At 41.4% G+C, this 25,948-nt stretch overlaps 1 protein-coding gene across 5 annotated transcripts in view; it reads left to right on the top strand.

Moving 5' to 3' along the window:
- PIAS2 (protein inhibitor of activated STAT 2) overlaps positions 1 to 25,948 on the top strand; it is a 48,457-nt gene that overhangs the window by 22,009 nt on the left and 500 nt on the right. For 2 of the 5 annotated variants that reach the window (XM_075585781.1, XM_075585765.1), the window contains exons 7-13: positions 7,096 to 7,201; positions 8,385 to 8,458; positions 11,251 to 11,411; positions 13,491 to 13,624; positions 19,569 to 19,743; positions 25,087 to 25,226; positions 25,608 to 25,645. In XM_075585781.1, coding sequence (XP_075441896.1) covers positions 7,096 to 7,201; positions 8,385 to 8,458; positions 11,251 to 11,411; positions 13,491 to 13,624; positions 19,569 to 19,743; positions 25,087 to 25,226; positions 25,608 to 25,645 — 828 coding nt within the window. Of the gene's footprint in view, positions 1 to 7,095; positions 7,202 to 8,384; positions 8,476 to 11,224; positions 11,412 to 13,470; positions 13,625 to 19,568; positions 19,744 to 25,086; positions 25,227 to 25,607; positions 25,646 to 25,948 lie in introns of all 5 variants that reach the window. The other 3 variants (XM_075585759.1, XM_075585750.1, XM_075585771.1) reach the window with 2 other exon arrangements.

Below are 25,948 nucleotides of genomic sequence, written 5' to 3'. Positions count from 1 at the left end.
ATGGCTTTTTGCTGTTCCAAGTGAGAAATAGTGGTGGATAAGTCAGTTGTCGACTCCTCTTTTCAATAGGCTTCAGGTAAAAAAAAATCCACAGCCAAGTACAACAATGGCTCTTTTTCCACTACGTTGGTGTCAGTTGGTAGATCATAGTTACATAATTACATGGTAGATGAGGTTGACCAAAGACGTATGTCCATCGAGTTCAACCTAATACTAAATTTAGACTACAGATACTTTATCTTGTATTTGTATTTATAGTATTTTTATTCTGTGGAAGGCAAACAAAAAAAAAACTCCTCTGAAATATCATCTGTCTCAGGGGAAAAATAAATTCCTTCCTGACTCCAAATAATGGAAATCGGATTAATCCCTGGATCAACATCCTTCCCATGTGTACTTATTTGGTATATCCCGGTATTCCTTCCCTTTCTACAAAGATGTTCAACATTTTTTTTTAGATATCTATTGTATCTGCCATCACAGTCTCCATGGGTAATGAATTCCACATTGTAACTGCCCTTACTGTAAAGAGCCCTTTCCTTTGTTGCTGGTGAAATCTCCTTTTCTCCAACCTTATGGGATGACTCTGTGCCATTTGTACTGCCCTTGGGATTAATATGTATTTTGAAAGCTCCTAGTATTGAGCCTGAATGTATTTGGATATAATTATCATATACCCTCTTAAACACTTTTTTTTTTTTTTTCCACAAATCTTTTTATTGGGTTCATTTTCAGTATACAGGCGGTCAGCTTGGCAACTTGTTTTGGTACATTCATTTTATGTCACCTGTTTTTCACATACATTGTTTACAATTTTTTTTTTTTTTTCATATATTAAACATATTTTCTCTTAACTTTGAACTTGAGCTTGGATTTATTTTCAACATACGGGCGGACCTTTTTGCTTTCTTCAGTTATGTTCGCCTTTTTTCACCATTGTGTTAAACATTATGATTACAATTTTCTCCCGCTCAATTCCTATCTATATAACCTTAAACTCTAACGTAACCTGTCGTGTTGGTCCTGTTCTCTCCTTTCCTGCGTTCCGTCTCCTGTCTCATAGTTTTATCCTAAACCGTCTCCCATCCTCAAGTCCCTGTCCTCAAGGAACCAGTCCCATCTTTGGCGAATGTCTTTCGTTGTTCTGTTCCTTTCTATGGATGTCTCCAGTCTGTCTATTGTCATTAATTTATAGTGTGTGTCATGTAGTTGTTCCATTGAGGGCTGTTGTGTTTGTATCCAGTTTATCATAATGGTCTTTCTTGCCGCTAGTAGTATAACCTCTGTGGGTCTGGTTACTGATCTACTGATTTGTTTACCCTCTGTCCAGTTCTCTATGTTCGCAAATATCATAGGTATTGGGTCCTTTGTCCATGAGACTTTTAGTTTTACTTTCATATATTCTAGGACTTGGTCCCAGTATCTGGATTTGTGCGTGCAGGTCCAAAGGCAGTGCTTAAGGTCTGCTTTTGGTGTCTTGCATTTAGGGCAGTACGTGGTAAACACCTTTTCTAATTTAAACAATCTATATTAACTAGTCTCTCCTCATAACACTTTAAAGGGAATGAGACCGCTCATCCTATTAATACACAATTAATACATAAATAAGCAGGTGCTCGAAAGGGACAAATGTATATATATAACAGTGTGATCCAAGAAGGATCAAAAAAGAATCCCCAAAGCACACAGCACTCAATGCTGGAAAGAAATATACTGGACAACAATGAACCGACAGGAAAAATTACCTGTATAGTCAGCTGTATAGGGAATTAATGACCCTTATAATACCAATAAGTCCAAAGAAAATAATAAAGTTTTATTAGTGTAAATACTCATTAAAAACACATACATATCATTCAAACCTATTAAAATACCCCATTCAGAGGTGGCTAGTATAGTCAGTAATTACTCAGTGGACTATCTACATTGATATGAACTCTGCTGATTATTATACATCTATGTCAGTGATTCATTTAAAACCGATACAATGTTATAATCCTATAGAGAGTGCCTGGTATGATAGGTTGATTAATATCACACTATATTCTTTCATCCATTCCCATTTAATGCAAGATAAGATCTTGTTTGCCTTTGCAGCTACTGCATCACATTGGGCACTATTGCTAAGCCTGCTGTCTACAAGCACTCCTAAATCCTTCTCCATTAAGGATTGACCTAATTTTGCCCCATTTCATTTGAAAGTTGCCCATTTATTCTTGTTTCCCAAATGCATAACCTTGCATTTATTTGTATGAAACCTCATCTGCCATTTACCTGACCACATTCCCAGTCTATCCAAGTCATTCCGAGGGGAAATTAAATCCTGCTCTGAGTTTACTGAACAGAGAATACTCGGGCGCAATTTAAAACTACAGCAGATGTTAATTCCAAAATTTTTTATACTACCTTCAGCAATGCCCCACTGTCCAAAACATGCCAGGGTTGAAGGCTCCTGCTGCTCAACCCCACCTAGGATCAATCTAGGATCCTTAGAAATACGTATAGGGGAGCACAGGATTAGAAAGAGGTTCAGAATGTGTGTGTGTGTGTGTGTGTGTGTGTGTGTGTGTATGCAATACGATACCGTGTTTAAAGACGAAATCAAAGGCAGCACTCTAGAAATGGTCAAAAAAAAGTATATTGTAGACAAGACACAATCGGTATTGTGTCTTGTCTACAATATACTTTTTGTTGACCATTTCTAGAGTGCTGCCTTTGATTTCGTCTTTAAACACGGTATCGTATGCTTATTAATTTATACAGGATTTGCACCCTCATTACATACTGTTACTACGGAGTGCCTGCTGTTTCTTTGTTTTGATATATATATATATATATATATATAATATATATATATATATAATATATATATATATATATATAAAATATATATATATATATAATATATATATATATATATATATATATATATATAAAATATATATATATATATATAAAATATATATATATATATATATATATATATATATATATATATATATATATATATATATATATTAGCTGAGAGACCCAGCGTTGCCCGTGAGTTAAATTTCCCGCTCCCTCTTCTCCCCCTATTTCTGTGCTCCCCCTCTTTCTCCGTTCCCCACCCCCCAGAGGGAGGGAGGGGACAGTGGACAGGAGGTGGAGGGGCAGTGGACAGGACAGGCACCCGGCGTTGGCACACACACGCACACACACACACACACACTCACACTCTCCCATACACACACACACAGTGGACAGGAGGAGGGGGGGTAGGGAGAGTGGAACGTCCGGCAATCCGAACAGGCGGCTCCCCACCTCCCGCCAGCAGTGACTGCGCACAACCACCCGCGCCCCCGCGCATATTTCCATCCCCACGCGGGCAAGCAGGCTCCCATGCATGCAGCCCTCAGCTCGCACTCCCTCAGGTGCAGGCTCCCGTGCACGCGGCCCCCAGCTTGTGCACCCTCAGGTGCAGGCTCCCGTGCACGCGGCCCTCAGCTCGCGCTCCCTCAGGCTGCCCCCTCCCCCTCCCGGCCGTCTGTTCCCCCGCTTGGTCCCGGCCGGTTGAGGCGGGAGGCGCCGGGGTGTGAGGCGGCGGGAGGCACCGGGGTGTGCGGCGGCAGCCCTGCGGCAGGGGTGTGAGCTGGGAGGCAAGGCGGGAACAGAGGCTGGAGGCGCAGGGGTTTGAGGCCCGGCAGCAGGGGTGTGAGCTGGGAGGGGAGGCGCAGGGCTTTGAGGCCCCGGCGGCAGGGGTGTGAGCTGGGAGGAGAGGCGCAGGGGTTTGAGGCGGCGGGCCGCCAGCAGGGGTGTGAGCTGGGAGGGGAGGCTGCAGGGGTGCGAGGCGGCGGTTTACTTACTTACCTGGGCGGGAGGTGGTGTGTGTGGTGGTGTGTGCGTGTGTGTGTGGCAGTTGGGTGAGGCGGCAGTTGGGTGACATCATAGAGCCACCAATCTGATTGGCCAGAGGCTGAGGAGCAATCAGATTCACCACATCTAGCACCAGACTCACAAATTTCAATTTTATATATTAAGATACATATATATATTATATTATATATTTTATATATATATATATATATATATATATATATATATTATATAAAACCAGGGGTGGGCTGCTGAATTGTAGCCGGCCCACTTGCGTCACACAGCAGTGCACAAGGATTCATAAACCACAGTCAATGCACTTACTGTGTGTTCCAATGACAGAGGGAATAATATCAGAAGTACTAAAAACACTTACACGGCTGTGTGTAAGTGGCACACACATCAAAGGTTTCTCTCCTTCTCCTCCTGACTTCTGATCCCAGTCGCCTGAGTGCTTTTTCCTGAGATCCTATTATTTACCAATACTTGGACCCCTTCGTCTTGGGGTACGCCCCCACCGACAGTATTGAGGCCAGAGATGTGTCAGATCGCAATAAAAACTTTTAATATATCATAAAAAATCAACACTCTCACATGCACAAAAGATCCAGGTGACAACCGCATAGTCCGTGCCGACTACGGCACTAGTGTCTGATTTTACTACCTCACACAATTTTTATGTCATCAGCAATGATGGAGACTTTGCGCTCTATGCCAACCTCAATGTCATTAATAAATCTGTTAAAAAGCAGAGGTCCCAGTACCGACTTTTGGGGTACTCCACTTACAACTTTAGCCCAACATGAAATGATTTGACAACTCTGTCTATCCAGGTGCAAATATTTTTACCGGGTCCAAATGCCTTAATTTTGTACAATACTGTAACCTCTTTTCTGGCACTCTATCAAAATGTTACTGAATTTTCTCTGATCTAAATTCCTACTTACTTCCTCAAAGAAACTAATAAGGTTAGTTTGGCATGATCTATCCTTCATAAATCCATGCAGACTATTACTAATAATTTTGTTTTCCATTAGGTATTCCTGAATATTATCCCATATAAAACCTTCAAGTAGCTTTCCCACTATTGAAGTCAGGCTCTCTGTTCTGTAATTCCCCGGTTGTGATCTAGCTCTATTTTTAAATATACAGTAGGCACCACATCTGGTTTACGTAATTCTTGTGGTACTGAGCCTGTGGAAATGAAGTCCTCTAATATTAAATGTAATGGTTTGGCTATTACTGAACTTAGCTCCTCGAGAACCATTGGGTGTATGCCATCGGGGCCAGGTGCCTTATTTACTTTAATTTTATCATGCTGCCTATGCACTTCCTCAGTGAACTAATTGTTTGTTAATATAGAGGTTGTGCTTTCTCTTGTGGCAATATTTTTGCAATTGATTCCTCCATGGTAAATACAGACAAAGAATTTATTTAATACCTCTGTTTATTCCTTATCTACAATGATTTGCCTGCCTATCTTACATTAAGATAGACAGGCAAATGTAATCTTCTTGTTATTAAGGTACTTGAAGAACTTGTTAGGGTTGATCCTACTTTCAATTGCAATCCTTTTTTTTTATTTATTTTTTTAATTTTCAATTTTTGCTAATTTGATTGCCCTTTTGCAATTTTTGTTACATTCCTTATAATTCTGATGCGATGCCTGCGACCCTTCTGACTTTCAGAATCTAAATGCCTGCCTCTTCTTTTCCATTTCCTCCCTACCAGTTTATTTAGCCACATTGGTTTAGACTTGTTTCATTTATTTATTTATTACCCAAGGGTTTACACTGATGAGTGTGCTTTTCTAACAATGTCTTAAAGACCAGTTATATTCCACTTTTTTTTTCTACCAAAATGTTATCCCAATTTATTCCTTGTAGATTATTCCTCAGTTTATTGCCTTTCTAAAATGTAAATTTGAAATGTTGAACTCGAACAATATGGGTTTTAATCATTTATTTCAGATGAGACCATGTTATGATCACTGTTGCTCAAATGATCCCAGACTTGAATATTTGATATGACATCTACGTTGTTTTGATATTACCAAATCCACTAATGCCCCTCTCCTGGTTGGTTCCTCAACAATTTGTGCCATGTATTTATCTTTAAGCACCCCCAAAAACATGTTCCTTTCATTGTAATGCTAATCTCATTGCCCCAGTCTATTTCTGGATAATTAAAATGACCCATTATATAAACATGACCTAGTTTTGATGCCTTCTCTATTTGCAAAAGTATTTTTTCTTCCTCAATCTCACAGATATTTGGTGGTTTATAGCATACACGTACAAATATTTTGTTTGTACTTGTACCTCCACTGCTAATTTCTATCTTCAAGGTCTCTACATGGTCATCATTCCCTTCATAAACATCTTCCCTTTATAATAAGTTTTAGATACGGTTTAACATGTAAACATACTCCACCTCCTCTTCTATTTGCTCAATCCCTCTGAAAAAGGGAATAACATATATCATACTGCTCCCTTGTCGCTATTAATTCAAGCTCCCCCGTTTTATCTGTCGGGCTTCTTGTATTAGCAAGATCAGTAGTACCAGTGATTTAAGGCTGTTCAAAGTAATGGAACTGTGCCTGATATTGTAGTGGACCGCAGCATTTCTTAACCCAGAAACGGAAGAGGTGGTTTCCTGCGTTACAGATTTGCGTCCGGCGCTCCATAGGATCTCCTCTGGAAAACGAGGGCTCCGCTGCGATGACGTAGCTACTACGTGATGGTGCCCCTAGAGTGCCAGACTCCATGACGCGGTGGCTACGTCTTGGGGCACCACCCAAAGGGTTAAGTGGGGGAAAGTTGAAACACTTCATTTTACACATGGGGTAATTGGACCTTACTGAGGCCCAGATTCACAACAGGGTGCTAAGCTTTAGCACATATTTATTCCCATTCATATGAAGCATGGCACCCTTATGTGGATTTAGGCTTAAAAAAGCTGATGGCATTAATAAGCTGTTTAGAAAAAAAGTTGTTGGGGTTGGCTTTTTATAGTACAGCTCAACCCCGTTATAATGCGATCTGTTACAACGCGATCCGCTTATAGCGCGATGTAATTCTTTGGACCCCAAGCACAGCGTTATAAGGGGGTTGAGCTGTACTTGTTTTTGCTCTTTTTACTTTTTTTTCCGTTCTAGACTAGATTTCTGGTCCTGAATATTTTATGCACCTCCATAAAAAAAATATGCTTCTGTCCTTACCTGCTTGCTTTGCCTTGTAGAATTACTCCATGTCGGTATACCTTGTTCGACAGCTGACCTCAGCAGTACTCCTACAGAAGCTTAAGATGAAAGGTATTCGGAATCCTGACCATTCCAGGGCACTGAGTAAGTACCCAGAATCGTTCTTAGCCTCCCGCCGTGCGATTCACATCTCTCAGGCACACACATGTACACTTGAGAATCAATAATATTACAAAATATTCATTAGATGCTGCTCTTGTGAAGCTCGTTAGTTCAGATCTCACGGAGGAAAGCATACAGCAAAGGATGCAGATACCAGTGATAAGAATTCAGAATTTATTTGTTAGTCCTAACAATAACCATCCTAAATCAGCCCTCAAAAACTACTTGATAATTTCACAGTGAAGCCTTTAGAAGCGTGAAAATGGGGAAAGTAAAAGGTCATTTTCACCAAAGGGTTTCTTAAAATAAATAAATACATTTTACACCATCTTTGCCAGTCTGGTCCTGACGAGACGATTTAGTACTGATTTTAGATTTTTTTTAGATGGTGCCACCTTCCGGAAAGATCTTAAAAGTTTTTGACTTACTAGAGTTTCTCTGGGTGTACATTTTGTTTTTGGATAGTGCTGCTGGTTTTCTGTTCTTCTAATAATGTATTGCTTATCAATTAGTTGTTTTGATGGTTAAAATCCAAGCTGGTTGATGAATTGTGGCGTACGTATGAAAGTGTTAGTCTTGGATGCATAAACCTTGTGGCTTTAATTCTAGCCTTAACCCCTCACACTTTTGTGTGATCTTCAACAAATGGCTGTAAACGAATCTGGGTAACAGTTATACTATCCTTGTTTCTTATTTTAGAAGCTGCTGAGCTTGAGCAATGTGCTGCCAGGGCAGGGCTAAAGTAGAGCTGTAACGTGCTCTGATCCGAAAGGACAAAATCTAAATGCAATATCTTTATATTATGGTTTAATCACTTCAATTACATTACTACTAGCGTAACAAAGGATGTTCAGCCACGTTTACAGCCTGTTCAATTTGGTATGCCCATACAAAAAAAAACGTAACCTTTTCCGCTGGCGGACGTCCGGCCATGCAACCAAACCTCCGGGATCGTGACCATGTAGTTGTTTCGGTAGTGAGCACATCGTGACCTTTACTCTAGTGACCTTTGAACACAAGTGAAGGGGGCTCCAGTAAACGAGCTCTACCCCTAGAAAACGAATACTTTTTTGTGTTATGGGCGCAGGGAAAAGTTTAATGTTTGCAGCACGTGAACGTAGTCTCACTTTTTTTGCAAATTGCTGAATTGTTCTTGTTTTATCAGTTAAAGAGAAACTCACAGCAGATCCAGACAGCGAAATTGCCACCACCAGCCTGCGTGTCTCGTTGATGTGCCCTGTAAGTAAAGCCTTGTAGTAAGTAAATTTATTTTTCTTTTGTCATAAAGCTGTTCTCCAAAAAACAAAAAAAACTGGTTTGAGGGATTGTCCTCACTTAGCGGTGCAGCAATACTCAAGCAGTCTTTAAAAATTAATATTGCGCATACAGTATAAGTGCATTGAACCGTAAACCATCCTATTTTCATTAAAGGTGCAATTTATCCAACACTGTTTTCTTAAGAAGAAAAGTTATTAAAACTAGAATTATGTATTTACCATCCAATTTTTGTCAAATTTCTATTTAGAAGTGGATTAATACGGTCTGTATTAAACATAAAAATAACAGAATAACCCATTGCTTCGTATCAAGAGAAAGGCATCAATGTCAGTGTATAGAAACGGAGTATAGCAACTGTAACATTTGGCTAGAAGTTTCAAATCAATAAAATGAAGATTGCCCCATGATTTGACTTATTTTAGGAAAGGCCGGGTGCCATGAGACACTTTATATTATATGGTGTTCACGTGAAAGTTTGTTCCATGATTACTGCTTCCATGATGAGAAAGAGTTGAAGGGACGAGTAGCACTGGGAAGGCTGCAGAAGAATCACATCGAAAGCTAAGTGGTCAATCACCGCTCTGCTTTATGAAGCCGCGCCCCACAATGCTTTGCATGGCGCTGTGCAACGTATCGCTGAACGTGACTTTGGGAAGCAAAGGGGCAACTGGCGACTCTGCTTTCAACGTGGATCTTAAGCAGCCACAGTATTTGCAGCGCTATGTACACAACAAAAACTGTAACGAGTGCAGCACAGGTAGCTTTTTACACATGGAGTATGTAGGAGACTGCTCTGAACATCGCTAAACAAGGTAGGGATCTGGTGTGCCGAGGGCATGTAGAGGGGGCAACATTTGTCAGGAAGGGTCACTCCTTCCCCTGACAACCAATCATATTCTCACCCTCCCCTCTCGCCACGATGTTAAATCCACTCGCCCGGGGCGTGCAAATGTATAGGTTTGTCGAACACTGTGTGTATATATATATATATATATATATATATATATATATATATATACAGTGGTTGACAAATCACCAAAAAATCTACTCGCCACACAAAAAAATCTACTCGCCACCTAGTACCAAACGTGTGCTGCTTGGGCCAATATTTACTCGCCCGGGGGTTAAATCCACTCGCCCGGGGCGAGCAAATGTATAGGTTTGTCGAACACTGTATATATATATATATTACACAAAAGGCAGACACCGCAATCAACACTATGAAATTAATAACATCTATAACCAACTCCTACACCTCCTGAATTAAATAAGGACAAAATATACAGATACAAAATAAAGAACAATGTAAGTCGGGCACAGTTACATTGTTCTTTATTTTGTATACGGAAATGTTGTCCTTATTTAATTCAGGAGGTGTAGGAGCAGTGTTGTGTGTTGGTTTCATAATTTTTTTTAATGGTTTGTGTCCTATGTAGATGTGTTCTAATTAAACATTATTTTTGATATTTTCTATCACATGTTTGCTTTATCATTATTAATATCTGAGTGCTTTTTCTGGGTTCTGTTTTCTTTATGTTATTTTATATATATATATTTTATTTAAAAACATTTTTTAATGGAAATAACTGATCACTTCTAATAATCTTGGTTATTTCTGCTTATGTGCACTTCCAGGAAGTGCAGATGAGCTGCTGTACCCGGTAGAGGCTAAATTTAAGCCTCTTCATCTGCACATAGGGGAAGAAGGTTTGTGATTTCTGGGAACGTCACAAGTGCCGCTGGAGTGCCAGTTCCTGTGACTTCCCCAGAGCATTACAAGAACACTGAAAGAGTTAAAAAATATTTACGCCAATGGTCACCCAAGTAATGAGATTGCAGCTTTAAATAAAAATGTGAGTGAAACGAACAGCTTGATGCAATGAAATACAATGCAAAATGCATTTTTAAATTGATTTTGATAGTTGTAATAGAGTTTGATATAGTTTCTTGTTTCTTTTAGTCTCGATTGCACATATCTAGTTCTCTATTTCAGGGGGTGCTCAACTCCACTCCTCAAATCCCCCCCCCCCCAAAAAAAAATTCAGGGTTTAAGTAAATCCCTGCCTCAGCACGTGGCTCAATCAGACCCTGCTTCAGCAGTTCTTTGACTGAGCCTCTGATTGAGCCACCTGTGCTGAAGCTGGGATATCCTGAAAACCTGACCTGATGGAGGGTCTTAACGACTGGAGTTGAGCCCCCCTGAACTAGTTGAAACTTCTCCCAATAATGGTATTTCACAAGTCGGCATAACTGGGCCAGTATCTTTCTTCTAGCACACCCCATCTTCATTGGTGTCTTCTAAAAATAATCCGCTGTATAAAAGTAAAATTAGACCCTTTAATGGAATGTATAGTGGTCTCTGAATTTGCTCAGTGCACAGATCAGTCCGTTAATGAATTAATCATTTTATTTATTGCCACTTTGACAAAAGTGTAGTATTTGACCATTTATTTTGATCTGTGACGAGGTTTGTGGGGGACGGGAAAATAAATGCTCTTTGCAATGACCCCCATCCTACCAAAGGAACTCCATAAAATGGTTTAATAGATGGTGATCCCAGTATGTTAATCCATGACACATCCACGTTTGTTTTCATTTGGCATTATCCTGCGTATAGTGAAGGTGTTTGCAGATGTACTGGGCAAATCCCACTTGAGGTTTGTATAAACCTAAAGTGCTGCTGCTGATAAAACGACTGTGCAAAGTCTTTGCCTTAAATTGATATAGCATTCTGGAAATATTACGCTCTTTAGCTGGGAAAAATGAGACTGACCATTCCCTGCCGAGCTGTGACCTGCACACACTTGCAATGCTTCGATGCGGCTCTCTATCTGCAAATGAACGAGAAGAAACCCTCATGGATTTGTCCTGTGTGCGACAAAAAGGCTACCTACGACAGTCTAATATTAGATGGGTAAGTAACAAATTTGTTAAAGAACTATGCGCGGTTTTATGGCTTTGTTTATACAATGTGGTCCACGATTAACGTCCACGTGCATGCTTCGGAGCCAGAAGGAATGAAAACGAGTTATAAAAAATGTTTAGGTTTTCAAGCAATGAAGCACTTGGGGACTCATGCATTGAGTGCTGGTCCGGGTAATTGTGCCCGTTCCAGCGTTCTTTCCCTGTGACTTGAATGGGAGGTAACGCCACTACTATATCACCCCCAATATCAGGGTGATCTTACCAGGTTTTGCTGCAGCTTGGTTGCTACATTGGTTTAATAAATTGACTAAAAACATGGCTTCACCAAATACTACATGGTGTTGTTCTAACTCGGAGTGGCCAACTCCAGTTATCAAGTGCCACCAACAGGTCAGGTTTTAAGGATATCTCTGCTTCAGCACTTGTGGCTTCAGCACAGCAAGACCAGCTAATAGCCGGCCTGTTGATGGCCCTGGCGTTGGCAGCCCCTGGTCTAGCCGCGTATTGCTTTTTGGTTAAACAAATGATTTGAAGATTTCACAAGCTCAGGGTAATACTGTATTACTTGATGGTAACTTTGCTTGTTAGTAAATAATAAGGCAGGGTTAGCTTTGAGGGGCTCATGTACAGAGCTGCTTCACTAAATCCATAGAAGTGACTGTGACTAGTGTACACATTTCCATGTTATGCATTTAACGAATGACGTCGTAATACAACATGTTGACGATTCCACGAATATGGACCGTATCCGCCTGTGTGGCACATTAACATTTTGTTAGCCGACTTGTGGTGGGGTTTTGGAGTGGGAAAGGAAGGTGTATAATACTGTCATCTTCTTTAGTAATTCATCAAGGTCCGGTGCTCTTAAGCCATCTTCCAGATGATCAGTCATTCTGCCATTCCGGTGACGAGGTCCATTTTAATGCAGAAGTGATGCAAATAGCGCCATCTTCATGTTGCACCTCTGTGCCTCAATCACTGGTCTGCGTTTTACTCCATACAAGTCTACTTGAGATTTGGGGAGTGTCAAATGGAGGAGTTACTTGATGCACAGACTGCAATGCATCACCATGTGCGCCTATGTCTCGCTCTTTCTTCCTTCATTCTGTGCCAAATCTGCCAAGTTTAAGGCAGTGTCCTTTTCTGGCATCTAATAATATGCTAGATAAATTTAACAAGCGCAAATATACGCTTTATCACATCCGTTGGTGCAATTCTAAATGTGTAATATTGAACACAGTAGTAAGTGACTAGATCAGGGGTAGCCAACGCCAGTCCTCAAGGGCCACCAACAAGGCAGGTTTTCAGGGTATCCCTGCTTCAGCACAGGTGGCTCAGGCTGCCCCTGGACTAGATCAAGTGAACTCTTAAAGCTGCAGTTCAAGCTGCCGTTATTAAAAAAAAATATATATATTTTTTTTTCCCATTCAATATGTGCATAAATACAATCTGCACACTGACAAGTAATTAGCTAAGCTGCAGATTGATCCATTCTCCTGTAATCAATCGCTTGCTCCGGGGTTATGTAATTCAGTTCTTGCACAGCATTCTGGGTAATGTAGTCCTGGAATATGATTGACTGGGCAGTTACAATTGGTGCACTACTTGAAAGAGGGCGGGGCTCAAGAGCCAGAGCCTATCAGAAGGGGAAGGGGGCTGTCACTTTGGAAATGCTTCCTACATTACACAGCTGTGCAATGCGTCAACTTTTACTTTGCTCCAAAATTGTTTGCTGCATTGCCGACGTGATTTTACCAGTGTTATAATTCATAATAATTACTATTGAAAACAAAATATGAGCTGCAAGTTACTGGCAAGAAATAAAAAAAGCAGTAGCTATATCTAAAGTTCAGTGACAGACTAAGAAACATCTGAATTTGCTGAAATATGTGTAGTGCAAGCTGAAAATACTGGAACACAGAGAGGGTTTGCATAATTCATGTGGAAGTTGAATCCACTTTCTGCAGCTTTTTACAACTATGTTATTCTCACTACTTTAAAAACGAAGTTAATCTCTCCAGCAATTAAAATGTTAAGTTCTTCAACAGGAAGCCTTGTGTTTTCACAGGCTCTTCATGGAAATCCTCAACCAGGGCTCAGATATAGAAGAGATCCAGTTCCAAGAGAATGGATCTTGGTGTCCCATGAGACCTAAAAAGGAGACCCTGGCAACATCAAGCACACAGTATCCGAACATTAAAGGTATGTTAATCAGAAGTGTTAAAAGGCACACACCTACCCAACATGCTCTCCTATTACAGGTTAAACCAGCAAGTTATGTACTGTCCTGTTACATCCCATTTATTGTTCCCTTCAGACCTGGAAAGGTCGACACTGCATTGCAGTCACTGCAGAGATTTGTGTTTCATTGCTTCCATCATTTTCAGATTGAAGCATTCACTGCAGGAAGTGTGTATACACACACTTACACACACATACACACTTACACACACACACATACACACACACATATACACACATACATATACACACATACAACCATACACACATACACACACACACACACACACACACACATACACATACACATACACACACATACACGCACACATGCACGCACACACACACACACACACACATATATACACATACATATACACACACACACACATACACTAAGTGTTTTGGTTTAACATTAATTCAACTGTAAAAAAATATTGTATATATGAAAAAGAAAACATAATTGGACTAAATACACATAGTCCCATGTATTAAATGACTAATGATTATCTGGTGGAGCATTACATACTCTCTATGAAAAATAGAATTGATGAATATATTCAGATCTTTGCCAATCATGTATAGTGTAAAAAAAACTTTACATACACAGAGCAGACCTGCTCATAAGTAAGGCTAGTGTGCTAATTGAAATATAATAAACCCTATTGTGTAAATATGTCAATAAATGGTCCATAATTAAAGACTGCGTGTCAATAATCGTAAATGGCTTACTGTGAATAGAACCTTTCTTCACATAGCATCAAGAAGACTACATTCATCAAAAAGATATTGAAATAAATAAAATGTAGCAAGGTACAGACATATCTGATAATTATTATTTAAAAAAAGGTGTAATATCGACAACATCAACAGGGTTATATACCCGTCTGAGACATGTGAATGTGCTCACAAATGATATTTTTATTTGCTGACAAAATCATTGAAAACTATTGAATGTTTGGTTTTTTTAATCTAAAAATCCCAAACTATTCTCTATGCAACAGCTATAGATCCTTATTGCCAGATCTAATCTTATCCACAACAGATTGACTAGTTAAGAACTGTAAAGCATGTGGGTCACTATTGTGCACACGCAAAGTGCTCGAGGAAATTAGTCAAAGGTTTGCCCTGATACACACAATTCTAATTGATCATTTTAATATTTCTAAAATGTTCAAATATTCTAATCTGCAAACTTCTAATTATTTCCCCCACATATTGCAATCCGCAATCACATTGCAATAGGTATCCAACAAGCTTGATATTGCAATTCATAAAGGAATCTATATCAAACGTATCCCCAGTGGCTCTTGATTGAAATGTATTAGAAGGTCTCATGGACTCGCAGGCTTAACATCTCAAACACTTCTACTGAGCTGTAGGCTTGGAAGACTGAATGAATGCAGATGTACTATACTATATTGACACTGCACTAGACTGGATGCCAAAATGCTCTTTAGCTCTCTGGCTTTACTAAAGACTATCTTTGGCGCTGAAGGCAATACTTCTCTCAAAATAGGATCGAATTTTAGGATATTCCAGTGACGGTTAAGGAAGGAAGAAGCACAAAAGTGTGCTTCCAAAATGAGATCCCTTTAATGGCGCACAGCAACCTGTGATGATGTTATGGTCGATGAAGTCTACTAACTTTATTAATCCAAAAATATAAATAAAATCGTGACAAGTGCAGGACAAACGCATTAATAAAATTGTATTGTAGGCTTCTATGCCACTAGACATCCATCTGTGTTTCTGGTACTGATCCGGCCTTTTTCAGGGCACAGCGCATACCTCCATACGTGAGCTGACAGTGCCTTCAGAAAGGTTTCATACCGGCACTGATCCGGCCAGATCCTTAGTTCAGTGCTGCTTTCTATATACATCTGTGTGTGTGCTCCGCTCCCCTCCTCTCCCGGTATATGCACACAAACCTCAGTCTAGCCGCCGCATGGAATTCAAGCTATTACTGGGGCTATGACAGTCTATACACTGGAAAGGTATATATATATATGTATGTATGTATGGTCCGGTTAACTGAAGATCCTTTAGCAACACACTATTGATTAAACAACTTAAGCCTCCAAATAAGTCTGTATATTTACACCCGGCATTGTACCGGGATCCAGCGCGGCTTCTTTTTGAAAAAACAGCGTTTCTTAACCACACGGGCTTCCGCGCCAGTTGCTACTAAGCAGCCGAGCTCCACAATCGGGATACATACTTAATCCCGTTTTTCAGTTTGAGTGAAAAAGCTAATACACCACTACAGCTGCAGTGGTCTTCTTCTTGATCTATATGCATTTATTTGCACTATCAGCTCTTTAATGCCACTCTAACCAACTAGGAGATTGCCACTTTAATGCCACTCTACAATACTAGGAGATTGCTCTGCTTTTTGCGCCCATAGTATATTATTCAAAAGCAAGCACAATTAGTTAAGCACGCTGCATATTTGTACTCTACTCTGACAAGGAAGGCAACGCGCCTATATTTCATATGGGGGCTTTCTCACCACAAAGGCGCCCCTTATGGTCGCACGATCAGCCACATAATCATGCCCTTACTAGAGTACTTACTAAAGCAAACCACAGATTGTCATCAACCTGCTACTAATTGGTTCTCAATATATATGAGACCAATATTATACCACTGGCAACATGCTGTAATATTATTGGTACACTATCAATCTAAAGAGTAATGTGTATCAAACCTTTAAACACAGTTGATTATAGTTTGTTACCAAATATCTCCACAGACTAGGAGATTGCTCTGCTTTTTGCGCCCATAGTGTAATCTACAGTAGGTACACATCAGTATATCTGCTCAGACTGCCTGTGATACCTAAGGGAGCAATACCAGGCACACTATCTAGAGTACTGTTTAGGGGCCACTAGCTAAATAAGTTAGTACTAGATAAACAGTATAGTACCCTTCCACTCTATACTAGTGTCATACAAATATGCATTTATACTGTGGAAGATCTGTTTAGCTACCTGGTAGTACTTATTAGGACTTGTATACCATACATGCACTATGTTATGATTTTATTTATATTTTTGGATTAATAAAGTTGGTAGACTTCATTGACCATAAAATCACCCCCTTCACTCATACATTGTAGGTTGTTGTGCGCCACTAAAGGGATTTCTTTTTGGAAGCACACTGTTTTTGTGCTTCTTCCTTCCCTAGTAGTCTGTCCACCCCCCCAGGCAGCACACAACCTCCTTTTCTATATACGATACAAGTTTGAGCGAGGTCACTCTCTATTGCTATATTCCAGTGATGATGGGATGTTTCTAATTTACCGAAGGGCTCCATTGAATTTAGTTCTCAATAAAGGAATATCTCCATTTGCCACTGTGAAGCTTATCTGTATTAATCTTAACTGTTTCCCATTCCCCCAATAATTATGCCTCTCCTTTTTAGAACGGATGTTGTTGTCATCTCCATATTTCCAATTGTTCTTTGTCTCGATTTCCTTTCTTGTGTTTGTGATCTCTTGAGGGCATTTTCTACAACCCCCATCAGTGCAGATTCTTTGAGGCTCCTCTGAACAGTTTATTTTTAAGCTTAGAAACTGACCGTAGGATATATTATGCATCCATTTAGTATCCTGATTACTAGTGGGATCTAATAAATATATATGTATACACAAATGTAAATACAACTGTATGCTCATCTGCATGTCTTAGGCAGGTCTGCAACCCCGCCTTTCACCATTATCACCCAGCACACAGCACTTCCACTGCAGCAAGGGATTCTGGGAAATGACATGCAAATGAGCACACAGTGCCACTTTTTGCTTCAAAAACCATTTTTAACATGGTTCCCTATAGGCTTAAGCTTACTGCATGGTCACAGCCAGGTTAAGGTGCATACCCAGAAAACCCACCCACAGACAGCTGTTCGACCTTAATGGGTCTCATCAGTGTGGGGCTGGTTAACTGGGTATGCAGAGAAGCTATATATATATATATATACACACAGTGTTCGACAAACCTATATATTTGCACGCCCCGGGCGAGTGGATTTAACATCGTGGCGAGCTCCTATTGGCCCAAGCAGCACAATTTTTTTGTTCTGCGAGTAGATTTTTTGGTGATTTGTCGACCACTCTGTGTGTGTGTGGGTGTGTGTGTGTGTGTGTGTGTGTGTATGTATATATATATATATATATATCTGTCTCTCTCTCTGTGTCATCTTTTATAGTTCTACATTGTCTCTATATTATATACCATACATTGGGTTTGAATTAACATTTTATGTATTGGATTTACTGAATGAGCGTTTACGTTTTTATAAAAAAACGTATATATAATCTGCAGCACTCTCTGGTAAGTTTCCAATGTAAAAAAAAGGGTTATTGCATCAATCTAACATCAGGAGTGAAGTACAGGAAAAAATGGAGCAACGTTTCGGACCTCCCGGTCCTTTGGATTTGTCCTTTGGGACCTCCCGGTCCTTTACGTTGCTCCATTTTTTCCTGTACTTCACTCCTGATGTTAGATTGATGCAATAACCCTTTTTTACATTGGAAACTTCCCAGAGAGTGCTGCAGATCTTTTTTTCCTGTCTATCGTTGTCGCTGGATGGTGATCCCAGCTACACTGCTAGCACCTTGCTCCTAAAGATAAGTTATTTGTCCTACTCTTGCCCAATTATAGTGCCCTGAACAGCTTTTCATTTTGTATGTGTGTATACATACATATATCTATGTATACATACATACACACACACACACACACACACACACACACACACACACACACACACACACACACCATTGTGATGTTGACCTCTCCAATTTGTTATTAAATTGTATATTATGTATATGAACATGTTAAATTGACCATAGGGCTTTTTGGTTCCAATTAGTTAATGACAACGCATGGGTATGTAAGGGAGGGAATACCAAAGTGACGTTCCACCCTGATTAAACACATTTACGTGCGAAACGCGTTGAGCTTTCGTCTGTGCTTGTCATTTAACAGACGCTTGGGCAAATGCTGTCTCCCGGATACGATCCAGGGACGCAGTGCACTTGGTCTCTGCTGTATACCACCTACGGACCATGAGATTCATTGTGCCACACAGAGTTCCATGTTATTTTATGAATTGTAACTTTTAGAAGTTACTTGTGATATTTCAGATAGATTTTGATAATACTTACCCCAGGTGTGCTTGGTTGTCGTCTTCTTCTCTTTGGAGATACGGCTGGCGAACGGAGCACCCACTCAAGATTCAAGTTGCAAAGGGCTATTGGCTGACACGTTTGGACATCCATATAGAGCTATATGAAGAGTCTGCACATTTGGGACTTTCCTGTTTATATATCGTGTGTGTGAATATAGAGAGACGCGCGCGCGCGCACACACACACACACTATCCAATGGCAATAAACAGTGAATGTGTCTTCAAGTGGAATAGTGGGAGGATTAGCTTAAATGGGCAAGAACAAGTTATGATCTGGTGTTAGGTTGGCACCTTAGAGATTGGGGGTAGGGGGGGGGGGCAGAATGTGCACTACATATTTCCAAAATAGGTATTTATTATCAGACAACACTTTTTCATCCAGAACTTAAATATGTAGCTTCTTTAGTATTACAAGTGGAAGTATTGCTATGATTTGACCAGACACTCAATGTCCATCCCTGTTTGTCTTGTAACTCTGAAATACGTATGGAAACTATTTGTTTATGTTCTCCACATAGGCCTGAACTTATTCACAAAAATGTAATTCATTCATCATTTCCCCCCCTCTTGTAGCATAACAAATCAGTACAGAATGTATATTTCTAGTTTTTATTCATTACTCAAATGTGCTTTCCGAGTATCAGCACCGCATACAGAAAGCACTTGTGTGCAGCCTTGGTATAAACTCAAGAGCCATATCTTCTCTTTGCAGGGCCTGGTGTTATAAGTAAAATGTGCTCCGTGATGGAGGCCAGTGAAACAACAACCAGGATAAAAGCCGAGGTCATCGACTTGACAATTGAAAGTTCATCTGATGAAGAGGCAGAGCCACCTGCCAAAAAATCATGTGTATATCAGCCGGAAGCACATGGGAGCCCTATGAAAGGGTTAGCTATTTTGACTTTAATGTCCTTTTGTAATAAGCTTCTCTCTTAACAGTCAGAGGATAATTATGGTGTTTAGAGAACAAGGACGTTTTTGTGTTTTTCTAGGTTTTTTTGTTTTGTGTTTTGTTCTTAATGGCCCTAGGAGACTACCTGGTAATTGTAGGCATATTTTAGGGTAACACATGTTGTAGTTATGTTTTTGCAAATTTAGTGGATTGTCCCCAAACCTGTTGTATTTGATAGTCAAATACATGTGTGTGTGTGTGTGTACAAAAATTGAAGCGCACATGACACAATATGAATTAATAGTGGTGAAATAAAGGGCTCACAGTGAAAAATATCTAATATAGCTAAATCTCTATGGTGCATCTCAAAGTCTGAGGTCCCACACTGCATCTTCTTGTTGTGTTCAATAAATAAACGCCAATGAAAAAATGGTGTGTGCTGGTGTGTGAAGATCTTTTACATCACGCGTGTGTGGCTGTAGCAGTGGTCTTGCTGTTTGCTCTGAGATCTCAGAAGTCCAGGAAATTAACCCGACGCGTTTCACTTCGCGAAGCTTCTTCAGGGGTGATAATTGGTGTCCCTCCCTCTTCTTATTCGGTTTATTTGATTAAACCATATATGTGAGATCTGTGAAACAAACGGTGACTATACTAAAACATGCACATCTGAACCGTAGTTGTCCTTAATAAAAATGTAAAGACAAACAATAAATATTTGTGTCCCAGATCACGCATATGGATCAATTGGACCGAATAAGGTATTTATTGGGAGAAGGAGGGACACAAAATATCACCCCTGAGAGCACAGAGCAAGCCGTAAAGACCAGTGCTACAGCTGCACAAGCGTGTAAACGTCGCCCTGCCCTTTTACGTCATCAGGTGGAGACAAGGAGGAAAAAGACCACAGACTGTGCAGGGGAGATCCCGATATACAAGTAACGCGACGTCCAGCATCTGTGTGCTGGGTTTGTCCCGGAAATGAGTGTTTTCACTGCCCCATTGTAAGCTTTTTATTATTTGAGAGAGATTATTTTTTTTTATAGAACTTTTATCCTTAAAAAAGACTTGGTGATTTTAAAAGATCTTCACACACCTGCGCACCCACCATTTTTTTTCATCTGAGTTTATTTTTGAACCCAAGAACAAAATCTATGAACTCCTCTTTTACATAGAATTGATTATCACCTAGATCAGGGGTGCGCAAACTGGGGGGCGTGAAACTTTTTTTGGGGGAGGGGGGGGGCCCAGCTCACTTACCCGGCTTTAGTCCCCGCGTTGCCATGGAATAATTTGACGCCTGTTGCCATGGAGACGCGGCGTCTTTTGACGCCACATTAAAGATATGGGGAGGGGGCACGACACGGGGAGAGCAGGCAGGGGTGGGGGGTGCAGCGCAGGAAGTGTGGGCATCCCTGACTTAGATTTATAACATTTAATGGCTTATTACATTTTTCCTTCCACTGGTAGCGCTTAGGGTGTTTTTTTGAAAAAAATGACACACGCCCCTCCCCTCCTCCCTGTACTTGAATCAGTTTTAAAAGTGGTGGCTATTAAATAGCTGTGAGTACTCCTCCTTTAGTTTGTGAATGGAAACATTTTTGCCCCAACATGTTGCCAGCTGTTTATTATTTTATACTTGAGACTCAAATGGATAGCAAGGGAAGAGGGTTGACTGTCTCCAGTGAATCTATATGTTACAGAATCCAGTCAATGTAAGTTTTTTAAGCTCTCCTTTTTATGTCCCCAAGCCAAAGGACAATATTTTCAGCTCTGGGGATCCCCTCTATACTTACCGGTGCAGTTACAGGGTTTAAATCTCCTTCGGGAAACAAAATAGCTGACAACAGTATTCTCCCTGGACTGGTCCACCCGGAGCAAGTTGGCTTTGTCTTGGGCAGACAAGCCCTTGACAACACAAGGAGGACGGTAAACTTAATACATGTGGCAAAACAAAAAACATGCCCGTCCCTTCTACTCTCACTAGACGCAAAAAAAGCGTTCGATAGATTGGATTGGCAGTTTGACGGACACACTCTCACAGATGGGATTTACCCCAAAAATTCTTTACAGTGTAACCAGTATAAACGGGTCTCAATCTTCTCCATATAACCCATTGATCATGGTTCTCTTTTTTTGCCTGAGGCAGGACTACCCCTTTAAATCTGTATATAAAAAAGTGGGATCCTGTGCACGCAGGTAATCAAAGTACATCTCCCGATCTGTTTGGTAACGTTTACACATCAGTATGTCCCCAACTCTATTTTTTATTAACAAACATTTCATCTACTTGGAAAAATATCTTGTGTCCCCGAATCTCTCACAAAGCTGTTTCTAAACAATAAACAGGCTGAAATAAAATAGACAATTTTGGCAGAGAGTGGTTCCCAAAGTCTTGGCATACTTGCCAACAATCCCAATTTTGCCTGGACAGTCTGCCGTCCGCAACAATATTTAGACAGAACAGAGAGGGTAGAATCCAGCTACTTCCTGCTGCAGTGCATCTTGTGATCAGCAGCGGGAGCTGGCGTGCAGCTCTGAAGCGTTCCCCCTGCAGCTCTTTAGCAGATAGAAAGTGGGGAGAGGAAGCCTTCACTGATTTAAGAGCAATTATACTGTATATCCCCACTCTGAATGCAGCTCACTAACCCCCACACTACCTAACTGCCACACATGCATCCTGATTGGCCTTGGGAACCACTTGACTGCCCTGCATGACAGCCACCTAAAACATTGTCCCTACCACAGTCACACACCTTGTGGCTTTTTCGTGCCCCCACAGATTCTGACTGCCTTTGTCACACATTTATGATCAATGCCCCTCGCCAACTTTATCGTTTCCAAAGGGGCAGTTTAACCCAGCTCATCTTAATATATAAAATTGAAATTTGTGGGGTTGTTGCTAGATGTGGTGAATCTGATTGGTCCATGGGTCTGTCATTCAGCCTCTGGTCAATCAGATTGGTCCGTATCCCTGCCCCGCCCCGCACGCCTCTCATTGGCCTGCGTGGCTCTATGACGTCACCCAACTGCCACTCCCTTCTCCTCACCCGCAGCTCACCTTCCCCTTCGGACTCACCGAACTGCCACAGACACGCACAACCACCCGGCCACTGTCCTCTTCACCCAGCGGCACGGACCGCCGGCTCCCACCCATCACCCCCCCTGCACACCTCCCCGCCGGCTCCCCCCATCACCCCCCTCACCCGCAGCTCACCTCCCCGCCGGCTCCCCCCCCATCACCACCCCCCCCACCCGCAGCTCACCTCCCTTGATTGTGTGTATGGCTGGCTGATTGTGTGTCTCTGATTGGCTTCCTCCCCCCTGGAACCGCACACACTGACTGACAGCCGCCGCCGGACTACATCCCCCAGCTTCCCCTGCGAGCGGGTGACGCGCTGGTCCCGTGACCCGTCCCGCCTGGCTGCTCCTCCCCTTCCCTCTGGTCCCCTTCCCCACGGCGCTCCCTTGCTTGCCCGCGTGAGGAGGGAGATGGGCGCGGGGGGGGGGGGGGTGTGACACTGTGTGTGTGTGTGTGTGTGACACTGTGTGCGCAGGGGGGGGGACCAGAGCTGCGCAGGGGGGGGCCAGAGCTGCGCAGAGGAGGGGGGGGCGCGAGACCGGAGTTGCACAGGTGGGGGGAGGGCGGGAGACCGGAGCTGCGCGGGGGGGAAGCGGAGAGAGGGGAAGCGGAGAAAGACTAGGGTAGCGGAGAAAGACGGGGAGTGGAATGAGGCGGGAAATTTTAATCACGGGCAACGCCGGGTCTCTTAGCTAGTCTACTATGTATGTGACTATATAACCCAAGTGAACTAATGGCAGTGATAGGTCTAGGGAGGCAGTTTTCAAAGCTGCAATCCCCCAACATAATATTTTTTAGATATCAATTTTATAATATAGACCTGCAGAATGACACTTGACTCACTGCTGGGAACACCACGGTTCCAGAGACCAGAGCTTGAAATATGAGGCCTGGCCAGCTACTGTAACCAGTAGAAATGGGCAATTTTCACAATCTTTAAGGCTCAATCATTTGGACGACAGCCGTGTGAAAAATAGAGCAGTTTTGGGTGTTTGTTTTTTTGGCAAATCTACATGGCACTTCCCACGAGACGGTCAGTACCCATGACTCATTTGGAAAATTGTTCCATGAAATGTTGGGAACTATGGCTTTGGGTAATCTTCTTAGCAAATCTGGTTGAAACTAATCGGGCCTGAGTAATGATAATAAACAATCCTGCAAAAATCAGGCAACTAAATGCTAGGAAGGAAGAGCACCCCTTTTCCTGTGCATCAATTGCGTTTGGCAGAGATTTGTTGAACCATTTCAGAGGTTTAGTGGAGGTCTCCGCTCTAATTCCAGACTTTTTAAGCAACGAAGAAAGAAACACAAGATATTAAGACTGGTTATTGCTTGATCCTAAGGTAGGGCTGGGCAATCTACCGGTATATAGTAATAACACGAAAATAAAATATGTAGATGTGGGAGATTATTATCACAGTATTACATCGTGTCGGCTTCTGTGGTCAGACGTGCAGCTTTTAAACTGCTGTGCTATGAAGTCTCGCTGCCTCTCTCTCCCCGAGTCCCCCCCTCTCTTCCTGCTTCTGAATGCAGGCTCAGAGGGGTGAGGAGCTTCGGGCAGCACATGAGAGCAGAGCAGCTGGCAGCAGTGAAAGGCAACTCCTCTCACTTTCCTTCTGTTAACCCCTCCAGCACCACCCACCCTCTGGGGGCACATAACCCCACCATCCCTACCTTCCCTCTGGGAGCACTTAACCCCTCCATCCCCACCATCCTCTCTAGGGTGCATAAACCCTCCATCTTATCCTTCCCCCCTGGGGCACTTAACCCCTCAGACTCAACTCCATGTTAAAAATGAACTAAAACAAATTTGCGACAATTCTTAACAAAACGTGTTATCAAAACAAAACACATTTTCTTAGGAATTATCGAAAAATATTTTTTATATTTCACATTTTGTAAACGAAATGTGTTTTTAAACGGAGGGAGCATTTAAGGCTGAGTGATGGGATGGTGGAAATACAGTGCAAATCTATTATTTCAACATCCAATTTAATGAGCATTCACCTTTACTTTAAAGCACTAGTCTTGCCCATCTTTTATTTTTACAGCCTGGGAACTGGAGGGTCCCCCGAAGCTGAATCGTGTTATTTTTTTAGCTCTGTAGACCCCCTCCTTTCCCAAGATATTTTCTGGTGCTACTTCCTATTCCTTTTTTTTTTTTTTTTTAAAGGGATGTAAATGGCCGTTGAATAAGAAGCCTTAACTGATGGCGTTGCGGCTTCCAGCTTTAATTAATTATTCTTTTTACAAAAGGGTGTTAACATATCAACCATCAACTATAGGAGTTGCACAAGTGACAGAGATGGAGCCGGATTCTATACTTCCCTCAGTGGAGGAGTACTCGGACCATTTCCACCACACATCCATAGCCAGTATGTCAGCAGGCTTGCCAGGTATGTTTCATTGCAGTCAAGTCACTGTCCATAGGCTGTGCTGTTGTGAAAGCACAACACAGATGTAAGCAGTCTTTATGGCTCCCTCTGGCACATTGGGATATTCTATGGAACCTCTGTGATATTCTGTGTTCTAACACTATTATTGCATGATCCAATAAAGTCTTCTACATCTGTATATTGCAGCAGAATTCTAAATATGACAAAAGGTTATGATGTTGGCTACACACATTACCAGAATAGCAAATGGCTTGGGTTGCATCTGTAATTTATATAGTGACATTCTAGTTTTTCATGGAAACTCATGGCTCTTTCATCTGTCATTTTTGCTAATAAAATCTGCAAAGAAACAGCATTAATGTAAATTACCATTCTCTCTAGGTCTGGATTTTCTCTCACTAATTCCAGTTGATTCCCAGGTAAGTACCACTTTTTTTTCTTCATTTTTTGGAGCCATTACCTCAATATTGTTCTGTATGTTTGGGAACAGGACAACTTCATATTCAAAGAATGAAATCCCAAACACCATCCATGTATATCTTTTATATTGTACAACCTCAAATTCAGTCTGCATTCACCCAGCCTTCGACAGTAAGCGCATTATTGGTTATCCAATGAAAGTCTATTCTGTTCTCACTGTTGCATTCTATGCTTCCATTAACATGGGACAATACTGTTATACATAACTCAGGTCATGCTTGTTGCAATGTGTTGTGTTCTTA

Source organism: Ascaphus truei, chromosome 1, assembly GCF_040206685.1.
Source record: "Ascaphus truei isolate aAscTru1 chromosome 1, aAscTru1.hap1, whole genome shotgun sequence".
Lineage (NCBI taxonomy): Eukaryota > Metazoa > Chordata > Amphibia > Anura > Ascaphidae > Ascaphus > Ascaphus truei.
The sequence above is the reverse complement of the archived record's forward strand: the minus strand, read 5'-3'. Positions and strand labels throughout refer to the sequence as shown.